The sequence below is a fragment of the Brachyistius frenatus genome, unplaced genomic scaffold (assembly GCF_029030835.1).
Source record: "Brachyistius frenatus isolate BFR_SWC_R1_liver_20210118 unplaced genomic scaffold, ASM2903083v1 Contig_182, whole genome shotgun sequence".
Lineage (NCBI taxonomy): Eukaryota > Metazoa > Chordata > Actinopteri > Embiotocidae > Brachyistius > Brachyistius frenatus.
In genome coordinates, this window is record NW_027210781.1 from 671,431 (window position 1) to 695,000 (window position 23,570).

The window sequence follows — 23,570 nt, forward strand, 5'->3', positions numbered from 1 at the left end:
GACTGATTGATCATTGGAATTTCTTTTAAGCTGGACTTAAAAAGAAATCGATTCCCCAGTGATACTGTCTCCTTCTGTCTTTATTTTTTTTTTCATATTTTTTTTGAACTTCTTCCTTTTTTACCCAAGTAATTCAAGTTTATTTGCATGGTGGTAAAATGAGGTTCAACCACAAGGTAGCCGTGACGACGATTGTATGAATTCTGGTTGAAATCGACAAGAAGAAACAGTAGTTATACCGTTTTCCAACAAAGCCTTCATGCATGTGCATCTTCCTACATGTAAACAATGCACGCGAAAAACAGGGACCAATAGTGCAATTAGTAGCACAAAAAAAAATCCACATGCTTTAAAGGGAAAAGGTGTAAAATGAAGAGAACTGCAGTAAATAAACAGCAGAAACTTCCAGAGATTTGGGACCAGTTCAGTTTGAAAGCTTGATAGAAATGCGAGCACCTTTTTTTAGCAGCACAGACTAACGGTCTGAAATCAGCTCTGACGTCCAAATCTGGAGAACATTTTTTATGCATTATATACGCAGGGAAAACAACATCTTTAAAATGGTCAGGCCTTTAAAAAAAAAAATCCTGTATGGCGGCATCTCGATTGTCTCCAGGAGACACTGAAGGCAAACAAGTAAATACTTACCAGCTTACAACCCATGAAATATCATTAACACTGTCTTGAAGGAAAAGAGCTCACTTAGATTAAAAGCTGCTACGTGTTTTATTCACCGATGTAAACGTTTTAGAGCAGTTTTGTTTTTGTCTTTTCTTACCCAGTTGGCTCAGTTTTCTTCCATCTTTTCTTAGTGTCCGACCTCCGTCCTGTTCTCTCTTTATCCTTCTATACCTTTTGTTTCTTCCCTTCCACCCATTCTACAGTCCTCTATCCCCCTTTCACTCTCAACTTTCCTTTTATCGTCTATCGTTCTCTTCTTTCTCCCCACTCTTCCCTCGATCATTTTACTGCTCTATCACCCTCCCCCACCTCCACCCTCCTCCAACATAAACATTGAATAGTGATACTGGCCATGAAAATGGAAGGAGGTGGAAGAAGCCATTTTTACTCTGCCACGTCCACCCGCGAGACAGACGGAGAGGTTGTTAGGCTCAGTGTGGGTCTGTGGCTCGTAGCTGACACCCCCGAACCCATTGTGTGTGTGTGTGTGTGTGTGTGTGTGTGTGTGTGTGTGTGTGTGTGTGTGTGTGTGTGTGTGTAACCATGTACATGCGATGACACGTGTCGCCCATGCTTGTTTCGGGGTGTTTGTGCGTGTCTGAGTGTCCTGGTGTGTATTGATTGGTGGTAGCAGCAGGTCGATGTCTCTGACAGGCTGAATTACAGTAATCAGTCATTATTGACTCCCCATCTCTCTGCTACACACACCGCTCTCCTCCACTCGTCTGTCTCTCCGCCTCACCCTCTACCTCTCACGGCTTCTCTCCTTTCCTTGTCTCTAACTCTCTCCATCTCCGTCCCTCTCCTTGTGCTCTGCTCTCATCTTGCCCATCATTTCTCTATCTCCCTCCCTAAATTCTTCCCTGTATTGTCTCTCTTGTCTCTCTAATTCCCTTATCTCAGTGCATCCTTGCTTCTTCTTCTATATCTGTCATCCTGTCTGTTTTTCATCATTTTCAGATTGATTTACTTTTCTTTCTTCATTCATGTTTTTTTTAATTTTTTTTATTTCTCTTTTTTTTTCTTTTCTGCTCAGTCTCATTGTTTTAAACGGAGAGAAACTCTCATGATGATGTAATTCAGTCCTTTAATAGTAGTTAATGAATGTTTAGTACAGCAAAACACACAAGACAATAGAAATCAATACAAGATGAGTAAAATATGAATAAAATAGCTTCCCTATTCACTCAATTTTGACCAGTTCAGACACTACAAATTGTAATTCAGTGAGAGAACAGCTGGACGTATATTACAGATCATACACAATTTCAAACTGTCCAAAATTCCCACTCCAGATGGCTTTTTAATCTGTTTATACGGTTTATTACGTCTCAGACTAACTTTGTCCTGTTTGTGATTTTGTGACATGACTGCAAGAATCAAAAGACGGGAGAGATGAGTGGTGTGGAGCTGCGAGAGGTGGAGCCTGATTCAGAAGAATAATGAATAGACATTTTTCACAGCAGACATTTAGGACCTAAGATCTCAAATACAGGCTAACAAATTCTGCATTTATTCCAAAAGTGTGCACATTTATATTGCAGCTGTTTCGCTGGTGATTTACGTCATTGATATCGGGACAAATTGCCCAATTTAAATGAAGTGTTTGCGTGTTTTAATGTGATTCCAGAAATCGATAACAGAACGACCGCTCAAGGAAAAGGAAAATTTGATCGCATTGAATCAGAGGTACGAGTGGAAGAGGCCAATAAGCACATCGGCTACTGCAAAGAAACATAAATATAACAGGAAGAAACGCTATATGGTAGAACAGCAGCAAGAAAGTAAATGCTGTGGGAAAAACAAAAAGATCAATAGATGAAATTAAGAGAACATGGCAAGATACTAGGCAAAAAATAAAATAAAAATTGACTTTATAATAAAACATCTGCAAATAAAATGGGATGGATGAGATCCTCTAACAAACACTGAACAGCAGGTCCAGCTCTTTCTGCGTGTGCTTTTACACACGCAAACCTTTAGTGAATCAGGCTTTTTAGACTTTTTATAGTCGCGACATCACAGCTGTATTAATGATGGCTCCTCTGAGGGCTCCGCTGGTTCATTTATAATGGTTAAATGGAACTGAACCGTCTTTAATTCTACCTCAGTTTACCCGACTGTAAGAAGTCCAACGGTCTACTGTGGAAAGGAAGAAAAAAAAGGTCTAAAACATGTAGCAGACATTCCTGGAGATCAGGGAACACGAGGGTGAGATGTCCCTCCGCATGAGTCGCCTAAAGGGCAGCATGAAGCCGCGTGACTGCGTCTGACTCTTTAACATGAAGCGACCTCACCGAGGGGCCGACACACCAACACATGGGAAACAGGGAGATGGAGAGGAGGTTGGCAGGGCCAAGTATGTCAGTGTTAACTGGCATTTTTCTCTTCTTTCTTTCTCTGTCCTCCCCCCCTATCTCGCCCTCTCTCTCGCTCTCTCTCTCTCTGTTTCTTGGCCCTCAGGGCAGTCCATCTGCCTTTTCTCTCTCTCTGATCTTTCATTCACCATGACTAGAGCCATCCAAGAGCACACAGCACCACTCGCCCAGTGCCAGGCTGCTGGAGCAGCTGTGTGTAAGCACAGCTCTATCTCACGTATCAGCTCAGTGCAGCGAGAAAAGGCGGTCCAGGACTCCCCGGCGCATACACACACTCTTCATATATTACGTTCACACGCATCGTGATGAAAATTCGGGAAAATTGACTGACAGGTTTTGGGTTTTAGAAGCTTTCCAAGCCCGCCTCTGAACTTTAGACTGACGTGCTGGTGTCCTCTTTAAGCGACCGCTCACTTCGTGATGCTCAGTACGGGTCGTATCAGGCGAATGGTGACTCATTCATCCCTGATTCATACAGTCGGATGAGGCAAGTCAGTGTGATGTCTAAATGGCAACATAATGCTGTGTTTCTAGTCAAAATAAGACTTTTCAGCTGTAAGAACTTGGATGTTCTGTAGGGCATCGTAATAATGTCAATGAATGATTAAAAAAAATAATAATAATAAGGCAGGTGATATTCCTCTTGCAAGAAAAGACCAAAATAGCAAAGAACTTTTCTTGTTAAGTTTCTGCTGAAACTACACCCAGACGTGTCGAGCTTGTTCCCCAGAGCCACAGAGCTCCATTGTTATGTTGGGGGGAAAAAAGCTCTAAATCGGACCATAATAATTAAAACTACAAATGTTTGACTTGTTACTTAAAACCTGGAAATTAAAGAATTATTAATCACTACGGATTGTTCCTTTGTGCCCCAAGTGAAATCAATTATTTCTTAATTAAAGTTAATTTTTGTGGCCGAGTCACCGCGGACCAAGTTTCACCTGCTACAGCTGCTCCACCATCTGATAACTGTGTGTGTGTGTGTGTGTGTGTGTGTGTGTGTGTGTGTGTGTGTGTGTGTGTGTGTGTGTGTGTGTGTGTGTGTGTGTGTGTGTGTGTGTGTGTGTGTGTGTGTGTGTGTGTGTGTGTGTGAAAGAGCAAGCTGTGGCCGTCCTCCATCTGCTCCTGGGCGATTGTGGTTCTGGGGAACAATGTTGGAGAGATCCTAAGCTGTTACACACACACACACACACACACACACACACACACACACACACACACACACACACACACACACACACACACACACACACACACACACACACACACACACACACACACTCTTACAGTCACTGTGCCAGCGAGTGCGTATGAATTATAAAATGTATATCATCCATGCATTTACTCCTGTGCTCTGCATGCAGTTTATGTTGCATGCGTGTGTATGTGTATATATTCCACTCTCAGGATTAATGTGTGTGTGTGTGTGTGTGTGTGCGCGTGTGCGTGTGTGTGGGACATCCCCTCTAGTAGTTGATTGGCAGAGATAGCTGCACTGAAGCTGGGGTCAGCATATGGCTCAGTGTGATAGCGATGCTGTGTGTGTGCGTGTGCTGGTCGGTGCATGTGTGTGTCACTGCCTTTCCCTCTCTTTCACACTCTGTTCCCAGTGAAATGATGGCAGCTCTGGGCATGTAGTGCTATTATCCCCCATATATACATACACACACACACACACACACACACACACACACACACACACACACACACACACACACACACACACACACACACACACACACACACACACACACACACACACACACACACACCAAGGGCAGCCAAACACCCAGCGGCCTGCCTGGCTTCTCTCTGCCAGCTCCCACAATAGAGTCTATTGTCCCAGTAAGGCCACAATCTGTTGTGTGTGACAAGGAGTGTGTGTGTGTGTGTGTGTGTGTGTGTGTGTGTGTGTGTGTGTGTGTGTGTGTGTGTGTGTGTGTGTGTGTGTGTGTGTGTGTGTGTGTGTGTGTGTGTGTGTGTGTCTCACCACGGTGGAAAGGTGAGAGCAAAACCTTACAAATTGAAGAGATTTTCTCGTAGTGGATGCTGAAATGGGGTCGTGTTATCCTTCACCTCCTCAGAGCTCCTCCTGAAGGAGCGTTTCCTTTGACTTCACAGAAAGCTGCACTGACGGCCGCGTCTTTTGATGAAATGGTGCAAATTCACAAATCTTTCAGATATTAACGATCGCTGCTGAATTGAAGTCACTTGGACATTTTTACTCTTAAGGCCATGTTATTTTATGAATTGAAATAATTATCAGGGCTAAACATAAACACATAAACTGATTGTCTGAAGCTTCTGCATTTAGTAAAATATTGATGAACGTGATTATGTTTTACTCATCTGTTCCTCACTGGAATCACTGTTTGTATGAGCAGCTTAACTGGCAAGTTGACAGCAAATGTGCACCACACACCGAGTGCTATTTAATGTTCAAAGACACAATTAGGATTAGGCGGAGGGTCGGTGTATTAGTGAGGGTTAACGGGGAGGAAATGAATATGCGTGTGAGTGTGAATGCCTGCAGAGGGGGAGGTGATTGTGGTTAATTGTTTCCCGTCGGGTAGATAGAGGAAATGAAAAGAAAGAGGTGAGGAGGAGGGGTCACAGCTAATCTCTCCACTTCTCCTTGGGGATGTGTGTGCTTTCTCTCTCTCTCTGTGTGTGTGTGTGTGTGTGTGTGTGTGTGTGTGTGTGTGTGTGTGTGTGTGTGTGTGTGTGTGTGTGTGTGTGTGTGTGTGTGTGTGTGATGCTTTCAGGATGTCAGTTGGCTTCACAAGCACATATTAGCGCTGTGATCCTTGACACTTGGAAGTATTCGGACGTTGGTGATGTTTGAATTACATCTCACTCTTTCCGATGGCACAAGTGCACAAATTCTCTGTTATGAATCATCTGGCTGGAGGACAGCGGGCCAAAAATACACGTTTATATTTTGTGAAATTACATCTCAAGAATGTAACATTGTTTACTCAAAATTTCCATTTTTAAATCTGAAATAAAATCTTTAATCTGTTTAATAGTCATTTTATTATTTTGCCAAAATTATTGTCAAAAACTTTCAGCGTCATACTTTTTGTTTTTTTGGAGAATAAGTTCAAGCTTGTCAAATACTGTCGGGCCAAAATAAAGAAAGTGAGGACCTGCAGGCTCCAAATTGGGCGCACACACACACACACACACACACACACACACACACACACACACACACACACACACACACACACACACACACACACACACACACACACACACACACACACACACACACACACACACACACAGCTAGATGGTTTAGATAGATCGATAGTTACTTTATTAATCCCCAAGGGGAAATTTTTTCACTGCAGCAGCATTTATAGATACAGGAAAGCAATAAAATAACAGAAGAAAATATTAAATATAAAAAGGCACAGTACATACAATAAAATAGAGTAAAATAAAATTGAATAATTAAATTAAAACTAACTAAACAATAGTGCGAAGTTTGTTTTTGTTTTTTTTTACATTTAAACAACCAAGAAAAACAGACAAAAGTGTTATTGTTGTGTGATGGATTTTGCCAGAGGTGAGTTATTGTACAGTCTTATTGCAGTGGACAGAAATGATCTCCTGTATCTGGAATGATCTCCTGTATCAGGAATGATCTCCTGTATCAGGAATGATCTCCTGTATTGGTGTCTCCGGCTCCAATGCTGCTGACGGAGCCGGCCTTCTTAACCAGTTTGTTAAGTCTGTTGGTGTCTGGCTCCAATGCTGCTACAGTTCACTGGCCACAATGCACTGGATGGTATGGTAGAACATCTCCAACATCTCGCTGCACACATTGAAGGATCGAAGTTTCCTCATGAAAAAGAGTCGACTCATCCCCTTCTTGTAGACAGTGTTGATGTTGGTCTTCCAGTTCAGTCTGTTGTCATGGAGACACCAGGTACTTGTACTCCTCCACCATGTCCACCTCCTCTCCCAGAACTCTCAGCGGTTGTGGAGCCATCGTCTTCCTCCTGAAGTCGACCACCATCTCTCTGGTCTTGGCCACGTTCAGGAGCAGGTGATTCCTTCCCGCCCACTCCACAAAGTCCTCCACTACTGCCCTGTACTCGTCCTCCCGTCCATCCCTTATACACCCAACCACTGCAGAGTCATCAGAGAACTTCTGCAGATGGCAGGACTCTGAGTTGTACTGGAAGTCAGTTGTGTATAAGGTGAACAGGAAGGGAGACAGAACAGTTCCCTGTTATGGGGGTCATGACGTCGATGGAGGAAGAGCCCTTTGGAGTTGAGGACTCTGTGTCCATGCAGCTCACCAGGGGGGACGGAGGGGGGAGAGGAGGAAGCAGCAGAGGTGTTTGGGAGGTGTGACATGTGGAGGAGACAGATGAGGGCGGTGAACTAAACCTGTTGAAGAAACAGTTTAGCTCATTGTTCCTCTCCAGCTTCCCCCTGGTTGTTCCTCTCCAGCTTCCCCCTGGTTGTCTCTCTCCAGGTTCCCCTGGTTGTTCTGATTGTTCCTCTCCAGGTTCCCCCTGGTTGTTCCTCTCCAGCTTCCCCCTGGTTGTCTCTCTCTCGCCCTTTGAACCCAGTAATCTCCTTCATACCGGTCCACACCTCCCTCACGTTGTTCTGCTGGAGTTTGGCCTCCAGCTTCCTCCTGTAGGAGTCCTTGCACTCCCTCATCTTCTCCTTCAGGTGGCGCTGCACTCTCCTGAGCTCCTCCCTGTCCCCAGACCTGAAGGCTGCTTTCTTCTGATTAAGAAGCACCTTCAGGTCACTGGTGATCCACAGCTTGTTGTTGGGGAAGCAGTGTCCAGTCCGGGATGGTACGGTGGTGTGTTCACAGAATTTAATGTATTCTGTGATACAGTCCGTCATGCTGTTGATGTCCTCCCCATGTGGTCCACACAGCACATCCCAGTCCGTGGACTCAAAGCAGTCCTGCAGGGCGTCTTTAGCCTCCTGTGTCCACCTCCTCACAGTCCTGGTGGTTACAGGCTGCCTCTGCACCAGAGGAACATACTTTGGTTGCTGGTTTAGTGAAGTTTATTACTGATGTAACTTGTGTTCTGCACTTTTTTTCTTCTTTTTTTTGGTCTAATTTCCCAAATGTAGGATTCATGTCACGACTGAGCAGGCAAGTGTGTGTGCATGTGTGTTTTTGTGCATACATGCACACTTGTCACCGAGAGATGTGCAGACACATGAGTTGTAGCCATCAGTGGCTTGATCACACCTTGTTGGAACAGACCTCCCTCTGACTGGTAAACAAGCTAATCTGCAGAGTGTGTGTGTGTGTGTGTGTGTGTGTGTGTGTGTGTGTGTGTGTGTGTGTGTGTGTGTGTGTGTGTGTGTGTGTGTGTGTGTGTGTGTGTGTGTGTGTGTGTGTGTTCATGTGACGAGGTGTTTAAGATTCAGCGTAGGATCTCGTGGACGACCGAAGCCAGAACAAAGTGCAGCACAGCAAACTGTGTATCGTGTTACGAGCAGGAAGTGACCATATTTGGACGAGCTGGGGGAGGAGCAAGCGGTGGATCTGACCCGATCTGGTTGGAAACCTGACGATACTACGTCCAGCCCGCCGATAGCCGTAATCTGACTGCACCACAGGCCTGTCAATCAAACAGACACGCTTATTTTGCCAAAAAATGACGGGATTATTTTTAGATGGACCGCCAGAAAACGAATAAGGAGCAACTTTAGCTAACAACACCAAAGTAACTTGTGGTGAAACTTTTTGGACTTATAATCTTATGAGACAGTTTGAATGGAAGTCTATGGAGCTGGAGGCTTTTTGGAGCCGACCTCTAGTGGCACTCGGTGGTATTGCAGCTTGAGACGCTTCCGCATTGGACTCATTTTACAGACCCGGAAGCTACGAACACTTTTATATCCAGTCAATGGTTCAGACTTTTTAGTCACATTATTGGACACATGCAATACTAATTATCCTTTTCTTTGATTCAAGAATCCAAAAATGTTGCACCCAATGAATCATTTTGCCTTTAAACAGTAGTATGTTCATATTTCTTGGGTTTTTTTTCCAACCATATTTCCAGTGGTTGGTGTTTCAGGTTTAGGGGCAAGGGACTCTGGACTGAACCTCCTCAGGGTTTTAGTGATGATGGGGGGCCATGGTGGGGGTATCATGGGCCTGGGGAGGGTCCCACTCTGACTATCCTTCAGAAAACAGTTCAATACAACCTGGAGGTTCGAACTTCTTTTTTTTTTGTCACTTGTTATATATTGTTACATCCATATTAGGCTAATTCATGTTTGTGTGTATATCCACTAGATAAATGTGTGTGTGGAAGGGGATCCATCTCCTTAATAAGAGAATTGTTGTTATTATTATTATTATTATTACTATTATGGCCGTGGTGATGACCCATGCTGTGTGTGTTTGTGAAGTTTTGTGTGCATGTGCCTGTTAAATAAAGCCTGTAATTGCGCTGGCAGCTTCAGGGCTCCCCAGTGGTGTGTGTGTGTGTGTGTGTGTGTGTGTGTGTGTGTGTGTGTGTGTGTGTGTGTGTGTGTGTGTGTGTGTGTGTGTGTGTGTGTGTGTGTGCGTGAGCGAGCACACTCATGTCAAAGGTTGAAATAGTGAAATAGTGGGGTGACAAGGGGCCAATTAATGTATCACATCTGTTTTTCCCCTGTGCACCTGTTTCTGCATCAGGTTAAAGAGCAGGTGTGTGTGTGTGTGTGTGTGTGTGTGTGTGTGTGTGTGTGTGTGTGTGTGTGTGTGTGTGTGTGTGTGTGTGTGTGTGTCTCCATCGTGCACGTCGTCCGCCAACAATAAGTAGTGCATTAGACCAACCCATCTCTGTCCTCATCTTTGGCGTACGTGGACACACACACACACACACACACACACACACACACACACACACACACACACACACACACACACACACACACACACACACACACACACTCGTAATGAAATCACAAAGCCTCCATATCATTGCTATCACAGAAAGATATAAACCCATTACCTTGTTCCTTTGGGCATGAACACACACACACACACACACACACACACACACACACACACACACACACACACACACACACACACACACACACACACACACACACACAGACAGGTTTATCATTACACGCTGTAAAGCTTTTCCAATTGTATTATCCCTCTGATGTCCTTCTCTCTGTTGTCTGTTCCAATGCCCGGGGTGGAGAGGACAGATAGGGTGTGTGTGTGTGTGTGTGTGGGGGGGGGTGTATATATATATATATATATATTGGTGTGTGTGTTTTAGTGAAGAGGTATCTTTTAGACGAGCTTTAAAAAAAAATGGACAAGTTGTTACCCGAACGTTTAACTGTGAATATAAATTAGTGAAGAGTTGTGACTCCACCAGGAGACGGACGGATGTCCACCCTGTTGATTTGTTTACTTGTCCGACCAGACACCGACACCAACAGGTTAAAGGACTAGGCTGACAATATTCAAAATCCAATTTACCTGTGTACCAAAATTCAATATAGATTTTTTTTTTTTCATCTCCGATGTGAATGAAAAACCAGCAAAACACGTCAGTGAAGCATCATTACCGTGACGGATGTTTATTTGGACACCGGCCTGCTGTGTGAAGACTTCTTACAAGTGCCAAGTGTCCACAATGATCATTTTCAGCTGATATGGTTTCCAGTAATTGTATTCGTCCCTCCAGGATGTTGCAGAGGTTTTTTTGCTTGATATTCCATCAGATTTTCTCAAACCTTGATGTAAGTTGAAGTGTTAAGTGAGTTAGTCGACGGGAACAAAACCTTTATTACCTAATAGTTTTAGCAGAGTTAAAAAAAAAAAATGTATGCTTTATAAATATTTTTAGGACCTTTTTATTTTGTTTTCCATCAATGACTGAAACAATTAAGTCTTGTTAAGTTTGAGATACAAATCTTGTGTTAGGAATTGATCAACTTTTAACTCCATTAAAAAGCGAGAAGAAAGAAAGAAAGATGGACTGTTTGTTCACATTTTCAAGTCAGTTGATAAAAACCTCTGCGGACGTCCACGTTGCAGCCTAAAACTTTAAAGTCACTCCTCGATCGTCCTCCTTTGTCTTTCCATCAAGCTTTCTCTCGTGTTGATGTCGTCCCGTCTCACGCAGTAAATAAACCACACGCACACAATCACATTCACAGTGTATAGAGTACATTTATGTCTTACATACTGTATATAAAGACACACACACACACACACACACACACACACACACACACACGCACACACACACACACACACACACACACACACACGCACACACACACACACACACACACACACACACACACACACACACACACACACCCCAGCAGTGGGCCCGGCTCCTAATGCGCTAACAAGCTCCCTTTCTCCTGCCCTCGCCTCCTCTCCTCCTCCAGCCTCCCTCGCTCTCAAGTGATCACAGGAGTCGAACATCACCACAATGAAGTGCGCTGCGGGGGAGAGAGAGGGAGAGAAAAGGGGGTTGAAATGGGGAGAGAGAGGGAGACTTCGCTCTCTCCACTTTTCAGCCACGCACAAGAAAATGAGTTTCTGACTCGACACAAAAGAGCCTCTTTATCTGCCCCCTCTCCTCCATCTTCCTCCCGTCTTGCCTTTCTCTGCTTTCTTTCCCTCCCTCACCAGCCTCTTCCCCTCTTTCTCCCCTTATAATTTTCCCTCCTTCTCTCTCTGAAAGAGATATTTCTCTGCTAATGCCTTCATAAGAGGAGCCATCTGAAATTCAATTACAGCAGATTTCATGGTGGCGACTGTCATTTGGATGGAGGGACAGAGCCAGAGACATGCGAACTCAATGGTTTATTTTTTTTTTTTTAATACCAATGATGATAACTTCATTTGTATGGCAGGTTTCATGAAGTGAAGACACCTAAAACAGGATTCAAATTAGGAAACAGTTGAGCAGACCGCGTGTCTTTTTGGATTATAAAGCAGGTTTAGATACTGTGAACGTGTCTGAAGTCCAAACAGCCGGTATTCAGTGACATCTGGACGTCCGTAGGTTTGTGATGTCACAAAATCAAACCCGCTGTCCAACCTTGTATGTGCAATTAAATAGTTCAAATATTAAAAATGAATCCAGCACTAGTAATGATATATCTTTATACTCTATAACTATACAATATAAAGCGTGTCGTCACAGGAGTGCAGTCATTTCTCTCTGTTAAGTGCTTTTAACACTTTAAGTGTATTTTCCCGATAATACCGGCATACTTTTACTCCCATTTGACTTGTAACAGAGTATTTCAACTCGTACTGCTGCACCACAGACAGTTTTGCGTGTCTCCCCCGTGGCCGCGGGGAGTCGGTGTTTGTGACAACGGGCTACAGGTGGAAGGCACCACTGAGAGGAACAAAGAGGGAGCGAGGTGTAACGGAGGCCGAGTGAAGATGTGATGTTCCTGTCATTTATCTCAGCAGTGGCAGCGTCTCTGGATGGATTCCTCATTCTTCTCCTTCTCCTCTGTTTCTCACTTTCCCCCCTCGTCTCTGGGCATTTCTTGTCTTTCCTGCAGGTGTCCTTTCAACCTTTTCACCTTCTCAGAAATTATGAAACAGCTGCCTTTTATACGTCCCCCCCCCCCCCGCCCCCGCCCCCCACTGCTGCTTCAGACACCCGCACGTTATTTAAAGATGATATGAAGATAATTAGGTGTTGTTTGCTGGAATATTTAATAGCTCACATCCTCACATCTCGCACGCAAAACACATCGTTCAGCGGGGGGACGCGGTGCGATGAGGGGGGAGCAGGAAAAGGCAAATGGCGCGATCTCACACACACACACACACACACACACACACACACACACACACACACACACACACTCTGCATCCTGTTGCTCCTCCTCCCCTCTCACCTCCTCTGCGACTCACTGCAGGACTCTCACCCTTCTTCCTCTTCACCCTCGCTATTTCCCCTCATCTTGTTTTATTTTTTTATTACAAGTTCTCTTCCTCCCTCTGCATCTCACTTTCTTTTTTTGCACCTCTAACCTCCACCCCTCCCTCTCCTCCACCTTCCACTAAATCCCCCTCATTTTCCTCTCGCTTTGTCAGTCTGGTTTTAAAAGTGTTTTCAAAGCAGTGATTGATATTTTTAGATCTTAAAGTTCTCGTTAAATCAAGTGTGGTTAATGGAAAAACTGTCCGACTGCGCAATTTTTCCGAAGTTCCTTCCTCACTTTTTTTTTTTTTTTTTTTTTTTTTTTTTGCCATCTTTTCCACTCATCTCCCCTACCCCCCCCTCCTCCTCCTCCTCCTCCTCCTCCTCCGCCGCCTCCGCCAGTGCACTTTAAAGGAGCCATATTGTTGTTATTATCATTGTCTCTAACTGAATCAGTTTCCATTAGGCCTGAATGTCTCTCCTTCTGAGGCCCATAGACCGGCTCTGTAACCCAATAGAAAACCCATGGGCGCTATTACACATGGCCGACCCATTCACAAGGCAACCCCCGACGCACACACACACACACACACACACACACACACACACTCTGAAGATTCATTGGCCTAATCCCATCACGCACTCAAAAAGTCACACATGCACTTACATACGCACATCGTGGCCGTTCACAAGCAGCTTTATCAAATAGAAACACACATGAACACTCGGCTCTCATTGAAAATCCCTTGTTATTGGAGCTCGCTGAGCAAATGGTGATTCTACAGGGAGATGATGGGACTGAATGGTGTGTGTGTGTGTGTGTGTGTGTGTGTGTGTGTGTGTGTGTGTGTGTGTGTGTGTGTGTGTGTGTGTGTGTGTGTGTGTGACGGCTGCGTATGGCTGTCATTATGGTTGGATGTAGGAGAAGGACTGAGGAAGAAGAGGCTAAATGTCATTCTATCGATGAGGTTATCTCTAACAGACGGACCGCTGGAGTCCAGGTTTCCATTTACGCTGCTCTTCTCTGAATCTCTTTGAATTCATCGCTGTAATAGCGGGCGATAAAAGGCCTCCAGTTTACCCCTTTTTCTTTTGTTTTGTTTTTAAGCCACAGTATTGTAAGTGGATTCACATTGACACAAACCAGGTAAACGGCCTGTGCAGCAAAAATCTTGTTTATTAAACAATCACACTGTATTTTATATCATGATTTTTTTTTTTTTTTTGGTATTATTTCTCTTTTTATTTTGTCCAGTTGAGATTTTTTTCTTTTACTGGGTCCAAATCAGATTTGTCATTTATTTATTTTCTATTCAGGTCGGGGGTTACTGCTCGTTTGATTTTGCTCTTTTTTATATTAGATTTTGTATTACTATTATTGTTATAATAATTCATTTTAGAGGTCGCTTTAAAGGATGTGATTGGCCAATTCTTCGGTCGGCTTCTTGCTCTGAACAGTGAGGTTCTGCTTGAACACAGTTTTCTGTCAAAGTTTTCTATTTCACGCGACGGATTTCATGTTTTTGGTTTTTTTTTTCTGGATCTCCTGAGCGGTTTGGAGTCGACCCAACTCGGTTCATGTTGAAAACTGAAAGGTGAAGTCATTAACTTGTGTAGCACCATTTCAAATCTGATGATACTCGGGACGTGACCGTTAATCTGACCTCAGATCTGAAGAATTTATCTTTTGAATAAAACAGGAAAAAACTGTGTTGGGATTTTTTTTTTTATATAAAGACTTTTCCAGTGCCGTCACAGAGTAAACTTACAAATGATGCTGCTTTGTGTTCGTATCTGTGTCTCTTTATTTCCTTTCTTTATTTTCGGCCTTGACCTTTTGCCTCAGCTACGAGGAGCGAGCCCGATACCTGGAAACCATCGTGCAGCACCACCAGGAGCCGACCACGTTCGAGGACTACGCCGCCCGCGTCTACAGTCCGGCTCCCTGCACTCACCTGCCCTCTGACACAGGTGAGGCCAGATGTTCGCTCTCAAACATCTGCACGCAAAATACTCGGCTGCATCCGTCGGTCGCTGCTGCGATGGCAGCGTTTCAGAGAACAGATGACCGATGGATCTGAACACGGTTTTTAATCCCTTTTAAGGACAAAATCTTGCGTAATAGTTATATTATATATATTGTATTAATGTGTATTAATGTGACTCTTTTAGGGATACAGTGACACAACGTGCGTTTGTCTGAATAATCGGTCACTGTCGTTTTTCTCTGCCAGCTGCTCTTCATCTCACCAGCTAATGTGTCAGAAATATTAATAAATGATACAATAATAATCCTCCCGCTTTGAGGCTGAACAACATCTGGCTCAACCCGACAGGCGTGTGATTTCCCCCCCAAACGATCACTCTCGGTGTGATCCGGTGTTTCGGTGCCGGCGGGAGCTTGTTGCTCCGGGTTGGTTTGTCGGTTCTGGATGTGTTCGGCCTCAAAACGTCGTTTCAGAGCACCGGATCAGAACATCAGACACGTTTGTGACAGCTCGTTTCAGAACCTCTGAATGTGTCTCGTATATCAGGTTCAAAGTTGTTTTAGACGAAATACAAACAGAGAAATGATCCTGTGCTGTGAAATGAACCTGAAATAATAAACCCTGCTCAAATTACTGCAGTCCCCCACCTCCACCCCCTCTACCTCTCTCTCTCTCTCTCTCTTTCTCTCTGTTTGTCTGTCTCTGTCTGTCTCTCTCTCTCTGTCTGTCTGTCTCTCTCTCTGTCTGTCTGTCTCTCTATCTCTCTCTCTCCATCTCTGTCTATCTCTCTCTCTGTCTGTCTCTCTGTCTCTTTGTGTCTGTCTCTCTGTCTCTCTCTCTGTGTCTCTGTGTCTGTCTCTCTCTCTCTCTCTCTCTCTCTCTCTCTCTCGCTTTCTGTCTGCCTCTGTCTGTCTGTCTCTCTCTCTTTGTGTCTCTGTGTCTGTCTTTCTCTCTCTCTCTCTCGCTTTCTGTCTCTCTCTCTCTCTCTGTCTCTCTCTGTCTCTCTCTGTCTGTCTGTCTCTCTATCTGTCTCTCTCTCTCTGTCCCCCTCCCCCGTCCTCTCCATATATTAACCAACAGGTTCCCCCTTAACAGTTCAATGATCAAATATTTTTCTCTCTTTGTTTTGTTTATTTTCACCAATTTTATTTATTTATATATTTTTTTTCATTTTATTCTGAATTCTTTTCACTTAATTTTCTTTCCCTCTTTTTAATTTTTTTTTAAATTTTACTTTTGTTTTTGTTTGTTTTTTCCTCCTTTTTTTTATTTTCTTTTTGTACCCCCCCCCTCCCCCTCCCTCCTCCTTTAGATCGTATTGTCTCACTTGCCTATAGCTAAAAGGTAAGCCTGGTCACATGATTGACACGCCCCGTCCTGATTGGCTCTTCCTACTGACCTTTCAGCCTAACCTCTGCTCTCCTCCGTCTCCTCCACCACGTTGTGTTTCTCTGTTTCTTCCTCTGTGGTTTCTACCGTTGAAGCAGGTCTGCATGTGTTAACAGCAGGAAGGAGGTCTCGTTTTCAGCTCATCACTCAAATGTAGTTTGGTCTGACTTGTTGTCACGTTAACAGAAATACCAGCGTCAACTTTTCACCTCACGAGAAATGTTCCAGTTCGTATTCTTAATTATTGAAGGCGAGAGTCCAAACCGAGGTTCGTGTTTTTGTACTCTGCATACATTCGATCCAGGTTTGTTTTCGTTTCCTAAAAAAAAAAAAAGACTGATGACATGCCAGCGTCCTGCAGCATCTCCTACGTGGCTCCACATCCTCATCCGCAGGCTGCCGCAACTCCAAACTTCACTCGTTTGATCCATCGTTCATATCAGAAGATGAATTATTGCATCTTTAAACTCGGCAGCCAAATTACACACCGAAACCAAAACAAAACCTCAAACTGAGCTGCAGCTGAAATAAAACACAAAAGGCACACAAATTATCACACTTTCTTTCTGACACGGTTGATTTTAAGAATTTCCATTTACTTCCTCTTCGATCTCGACTCGTGCAGATTGCTGCCTGATTGAAATAACTATGATTTAACTTTTCATCAATGTGAATATTAAACCACCAAACGTGCCTCAAACCAAACTACACGAGGCGACGTGATGAAAGTGAGACGTCCTTTTGTCACCACGTGAAGTTTCTCTCTCCTGATCCTTCTGCTAATCTGCCATGTCACACTGACCTGGTGCAACTTGACCTTTGACCTTTCTGTATGCTCCTCTCCTCCTGGTTTTGATATGATACACGCACACACTGACACCTTTAAAGGAACGGGGTAAGCGGAGGTGAAGGTCTGCACATCCACCAGCTGTTTGAACTAACATGTTTTTGGTTTCTTTCTCTGTTACATTTAAATACTGCAGTCGAGCAGCAACATGCAAAATGAAGCATCCATGTTTTCCTTTGTCAACATGTTCATGTTCATGTTGATGTTCATGTTCATGTTCATGTTCATGTTGATGTTGATGTTCATGTTGATGTTCATGTTCATGTTCATGTTCATGTTCATGTTCATGTTCATGTTCATGTTCATGTTCATGTTCATGTCTTTCTTCCATCTGTCTTTCCATTCTGTTAAATGTCTTGTTTATTCTTTACACATGTCGCTACTTCTTTTTCTTGATTTTCATTCTTTTTTTTTCTTTTTTTCTCTCGTTCACTTTCCTCTCCCTCTCCCTCTTCCTCCTTTCCTCTCCTCTCCTCTTCCTCTTCTCTCCTCTCCTCTCTTCCCTCTCCCTCTTCCTCCTTTCTCTCCTCTCCTCTCCTCTCCTCTCCTTTATCTCCTCTCCTCGCCTCTCCTCTCTCGCCTCTCTCCTCCTCTCCTCTCCTCCTCTCCTCTCCTCCTTTCTCTCCTCTCCCTCTTCCTCCTTTCTCTCCTTTCTCTCCTCTCCTCTTCCTCATCCTCCTTTCTCTCCTCTTCCTCCTTTCCGTCCTCTCCTCTCCCTCTTTCCTCCTGCTCTTCCTCCTCCTCCTCTTCTTCCTTCTCCTCATCAGAGGAGGACAGTGTTATGTATCTGATGGCTCCTAAACCAGTAGACAGCTTCAACCTGCTCAGGGTGAAGGGCAAAGGTCTGAAGCAGAAGGTCCTTCATGCCAGCTGTGAATGGTATGATTGTAGAAAGATAGTTTAGGTCTGAATATAATATTTATATCATATTTGCTGAGCTTCTCTTCCACAGAATCGCTGTAGATGAAACCGTTTATTTGACACTTTGCAGCACTTTTCTTCTGTGTTTTCACTAAATTCAAATATGTGAGGAATAAAAACATTACCAGGCAGAGAAATGAGCTCATGTTAAGATCATTGAAGCTTCATTTCTACATCATATCTTAGCTGAATTTATGTTTTACAAAAACAAAATAAGAATCTAAACTGCTCGGTGTGTAAAGAAGGAAACGTTGGCGAGCGAAGTGAAGCGATAGTTTATTGTTGCTCAACACGAGTCAGTTCGTGACTCTGAAAATAAAAATAAATGACAAATGAGGCTCTGTCGCAAAAAAGTAAACAAATTAAAATGTAGAGAAAAAAAACCAGAGTCTCTGTAATGACGATAAGAAAAAGTAAATTGATTGTTTAGTTTATTTCATCATTGAAGCATATTTCTCTGTTTCACGTTAATTCTACGTCGTAAACACGTCTGTTGGTTTTTAGGGAACCACGATGAACCCGTTAGAACCTGTCTGTCTCTCTGTCTCTCTGTCTGTCTGTCTCTCTGTCTGTCTGTCTGTCTGTCTCTCTGTCTGTCTGTCTCTCTGTCTCTCTGTCTGTCTGTCTCTCTGTCTGTCTGTCTGTCTCTCTGTCTGTCTCTGTCTGTCCGTCCATCCATCCGTGTGTCTGCTTCATCTGTCTGTCTGTCTTTAGGAATCTGTGCCTCAGTAGATGGGATGTAATTTTCTTGTTGTCCCTTCACCCTTTGCTTCTTATTTACCTCCACCCTCCTCATCCCCCCTCCCCCTCCTCCCAAAACACCAACACACACACATCCCCTCTCCTCACCCGTCTTCCCTAAACATCTCCTCCTCTTCCCTCCTCCTCCTCCTCCTCCTCTTCCTCAGGCTCCTGCCTCGAGATTCTTCGGGGAGAAAGTCCGGCTCTTGGGGAGGCCGGGAGCGACTCGGCGTCCCCCATGTCTCCTCGGACTAGCAAGAGCCGCATGTCCATGAAGCTGCGGCGCTCCTCCGGATCGGCCAATAAGACCTGAGCTTTCACCCCGTCAGGAAACCAAAGCTTTGCCTTCACTCACGTCAGCCAATCAGAAGTGACGTGATCCTGAAAAAACACTCCTCCTAAAGTACTCGGCTTTATAGTTATAATCAAAAGTAAAAGAAATATATATAAAACATAACACAAATTAAACTAAATCATTCTAGCAAAATCCTGCGATATTATTTTGAGCAGAAAAGAATGATAATCGATGTTCTCAGAAATGAACCTCAGTGGTGTCGACAGACTTCAGCATGCTGCATTTCTGATTGGACACTGGCCATGTAATAAAGAATATTCTGTTGTCGGCACTCTACTGTAGCTTTATTTTGAAAATGCTCACCGCTGCTATATATATATATATATATATATATAAAATATATTTTTTTATATATATATTTACATATATATATATAAAACAAATATATAAAGGTATATATATATATATATATATACGACCAGCTGCAGCGGCGGTGCAGCATGATGATCTCTGCTGCCGTACGAACAGCTGAAGTGAAGCAGTATTAGAAACCTGTGCCGTGTTAGAAAGTACTCCGTGCTAACCAGGACTGCACAACGCTTATTTGTGCCACATTAATACTCTGCAGGTTTGGTGAGTCCGGCTGCAGAAGAAAGAAAAGCCGAGTGTCTCGTCGGGTCGTTGAGCGCTGCTGGAGGGGGGGGGGGGGGGGTATTTGTACTATAGTCAGTGTGTGTAAAGACAGAAGCAGGAGTTTTGATATCAGAGAAGCAGAAGGAGTTTGATGGCTGTAAAGTTCTGCGAGGAGAAAGCGAGATGATAAAAAAAAGAAGAAAAAGAAGTATATTTTTGTTGTGTGTGCAGCGCAGAGCTGCAACGATAAAGGCAGCGCTGGTTTCTATTCAGTCTTCATAACATGTAAATACAAACGCACTCATTCGCTAACGGTTTCAAAACAAACCCGTCTCTTGTGGATGCGGCTCGTCGTGGAGCCAGAACTTCTCTCGGTGTTTCCATCCAGAGGAAAACGACTGAACTTGTGTGTGGACGAGGACCGATGGGGCGACAGAAGTCCTGGAGACGGACTGAGAGGACGCTCCTGTGTTATCTTGGCTTCTCTTTTTCTTTTTTTGCTGTAAAATGTGGACAAGCACTGATATTAATTTACTTTCTTCTTTTTGTTGTTGTTTTTTGTTCATTTTTTGTTTGTTTTTTTTAATTGACTGTAAATTGTGTTTTGACCCAAACAAGAATGTTGCTGTATTTTTCAGTCAAGAACCAGCTTTTCTTTCTTCGTTCCGCTGACTATATATATATTCTGTATATCTATATATGTATGAGTATAAATTTATATACAGTAGATATATGAACATCTAAAAGAATGTACAGTGTGAGGAAGCTTGTTGTGTATATACGGTTATGTAAGAATAGCTGCCAAAGCTCAGACCACATATTAGCTTAAAACAAAGGTTGACACTAAGATTTTATGCTTCGGCGGTTCCTCTTTCATAACCAGTTTGCTCTTTATTATTGAGGAAGTTAAAGATAATCCTATTTCACAGCCGGATCCTGGAAAATCAGAGGAAACATGAGGATTGTCCAAGATCTTTTTCTTCTTCCCTCCAAACATGAATGGTTATAAAAAGGCAGACTTGGTCTGGAAACCACAAATATGCACTTAACAACACTCCAGCTTCAGATTTGGGCTTTTTGTTTGTTGTTGTTTGTTTTTTCCTCCATCATACTCCGACTAACTGCCACCGAGAGACGGTTCAAGCCCTTCGTTTCGGTGTTTGTGGTTGTTTGCGGCAGTTTTGGGGGTAAAACCAAAATCAGAGTGGAAAGAAGACGGATCGTAGAAAGGAGGGAAGACAAAGAGACGTCTGATTATCCTTTTATTTTATTTTTTTATTTTTTTTTTTCCCCCCGACATTAAATCTGCCCCCTTTTCAGACTCGTCCCCAGTTCCACTTGTGGATGGAGGGGATCCGTATGGAACAGTGAACACTACCATGGAGGGTTTCAACGTCCTCGCGTCAGTAATAACTCCCCAAATCCCCCGGAGAGGTTGTGGTTTATCGAGATCAAACGCTCTTCTATGACTTCTACATATTTGTTGATTATTTCCTTTTTCTGAGGCCTGACTGGTCTCTGGACAGGAAACATGTCAGATCTGTATTTGAAGGTTTACATCTGTGTTAAAGCTTTTGCATCATACTTCACTTCCTTGAAGTCTGTGGTCTGTTACACGTTTTATATTTTTGTTTCAGCCGTAGATTCTCTAGAGAGGAAAGGTATTGTGCAACTTTTTTTTTTTTGACCCCCTGTGGGGTTTGAAATAGTTTTTAAAAATGCCAACGATGAAGTCAAATCCATGATCCGTTACTTCATGTGAGAGGATTTGAAGTCAGCTGAGATTTGAGTTGCCCCTTTAAATTATTGCTGTTATTATTATTATTATTATTATTATTATTGCTGCGATTGGAGTACCGTTGATTGGTTGAGACATGTGGTCTCGTGGCCCCACTGCACCCTGGGACCGACCTGTACATGCTGTATATAACGTCGACTACAGATCACTAACTGCGTGCCCCCCCCCCCCCCCCACACCTCCCTCCCTCCACCCCCTCCGTCTGCTCGGTTACCTTGACGACCGGAGTTTGTTCAGTCTCCGTCCCGAGCCACGCGGCAGCACCGTGTTTACCCTCCTTTAAACTGGTTGGATTTAAATAGCCGAGACTCCGTGTGGTGACTTGCTGCGTTAATGTTCCACGTCGAAGGATCGTTCCACAGATTGTAAATAGTCCTCAAAGGTTTCTCTGATTAGCAGCAACCAAACTTCTACTCAAGTTACCCAAAGGCAGTCTGTGTGCAGGATTTTTACTCCGTTCATTTATGTTTCAGCTTCTTTTTCTTTTTCTTTTCATGCAGCAGCAGCAGAACGTAACTCAATCTGTAGAACTTGGGTGCCTGCGTGTCCGTGGATGCTCTGAACGTCGAGAGCTGTCGTCCACACGGTAGTTTGGGACGCAGCTGATATATGTAACTACTGACTATACATACTGCATGACACCAGCTCAGTACTAACTGCATGTTTTGATCATATAACAGCTGTATGACCACCCTCTCCCTCTCTCTCTCTCTCTCACTCCAGAGGTGTAGTATACTGTCAGACCTGTAGTATGTAAACACGTGTAACGACGCAGCGTGGATGTGCGATGATGCAATTTGACAATAAACGATTCATACCAACGACTGCTGGACCGATTCATATCTTGACCGCGTGCGTCGGCTTCATAATGTCATTTATACGCCGACGGTGCAGAACTGCTTCATCGATAAGACCGTGTTAACATTTATTGACAATCATTTAGAATCAATTTCACATTCAACTTCAACCATATCAAAATAGGACTGTACAGGCTTCATAAAACCACAGTTACATTTTCAGCATCATAAAGGCATTTAGCAAATATATCAACAGTAACAATAAAGACAAAAGGGCTTTTTTTTAATTTATTATTTTTTTACTAGCAGTACTCATTAAATGTTCCATTTCTGTATGAAAATATTTTTGAGATTTTAACTGGTACATTTACTATAAAAGGCATATCATGGTCTGATTGTGGCTTGTTTCATTTATTTATGCATTTATTTATTGTTCACTGTACATGAAATTGTCTTTGAAACAATCGGCATTGATTCTGTCTCCAGTTTCTTCAGGTGACAGAAGGTCACTTTCTGAGTCCGGCTCTGCTCCGCACGTTACAACAGCCTGCAAGGTGTCACACTAACACTCCTCCCCAGCTTCAATGTCATGTTATTACTTTACCACAGAAATTTAAATGATGTCGAGAGAACTGTCAATCAATCATGGCTTCCATACTGTTACTCCCCTTTCTTCTAATTCGCCCGTCAAAGTGACATTTTGTCAGTTTAACTGTGTTTTAATGCCAAATCATTCAGTAAGAGTGTCGTCGTCGTAATAATCATGCAGACTTATTGAATATCTTTTCTCTCTCTGTGGTCGTTTTCCAGTCAGATACCTGTGAAGATGCTGCGCGTGTGTTTGCGGACTTGGTTTCAGCACCGCGGACAGTTCTATTTAAAATGCCGAGCAAAGTTTGTGTCCATTTTCTTTTTCATCACCGTGGACAACTTTTTAATCGTGTCTCATCGACCAGGATAATCGACCACTCAGCAATTTTCATATAGGTTTTAGCATCTCGCGCTCGGTTTATGGTCTCACGGTCATCTGCAGCAGCATCACCTGCCGGTTCTCGGTGGGATGAGACTTGTTGATGTGCCTCGTGAGCCCCGGGGAGCTGAAGAACGTGGAGGGACAGTGCTTGCACGTGAAGATCTGCTGCTGCTCGCATTCCCCGGCGCTGCTCTCTTCTCTGAGCGCGTGGAAGA

General features: G+C 43.5%; 2 protein-coding genes across 6 annotated transcripts in view; one reads left to right on the plus strand and one right to left on the minus strand.

Annotated features, from left to right (window-relative positions):
- The window catches only part of ralgapa1 (Ral GTPase activating protein catalytic subunit alpha 1), a 63,148-nt gene extending 43,622 nt beyond the window's left edge, over positions 1–19,526 (plus strand). For 3 of the 5 annotated variants that reach the window (XM_069717849.1, XM_069717852.1, XM_069717850.1), the window contains 2 exons: positions 14,820–14,944; positions 19,027–19,526. In XM_069717849.1, the coding sequence (XP_069573950.1) occupies positions 14,820–14,944; positions 19,027–19,172 (271 nt within the window). In that variant the 3' untranslated portion in view covers positions 19,173–19,526. Of the gene's footprint in view, positions 1–14,819; positions 14,945–16,273; positions 16,306–17,964; positions 18,077–19,026 lie in introns of all 5 variants that reach the window. The other 2 variants (XM_069717853.1, XM_069717851.1) reach the window with 2 other exon arrangements.
- Positions 19,527–23,377: 3,851 nt separating this feature from the next.
- The window catches only part of LOC138632351 (insulinoma-associated protein 2), a 2,066-nt gene continuing 1,873 nt past the window's right edge, over positions 23,378–23,570 (minus strand). The window contains exon 1 of the mRNA XM_069717855.1: positions 23,378–23,570. This exon is cut by the window's right edge and continues 1,873 nt beyond it. Coding sequence (XP_069573956.1) covers positions 23,392–23,570 — 179 coding nt within the window. The 3' untranslated portion in view covers positions 23,378–23,391.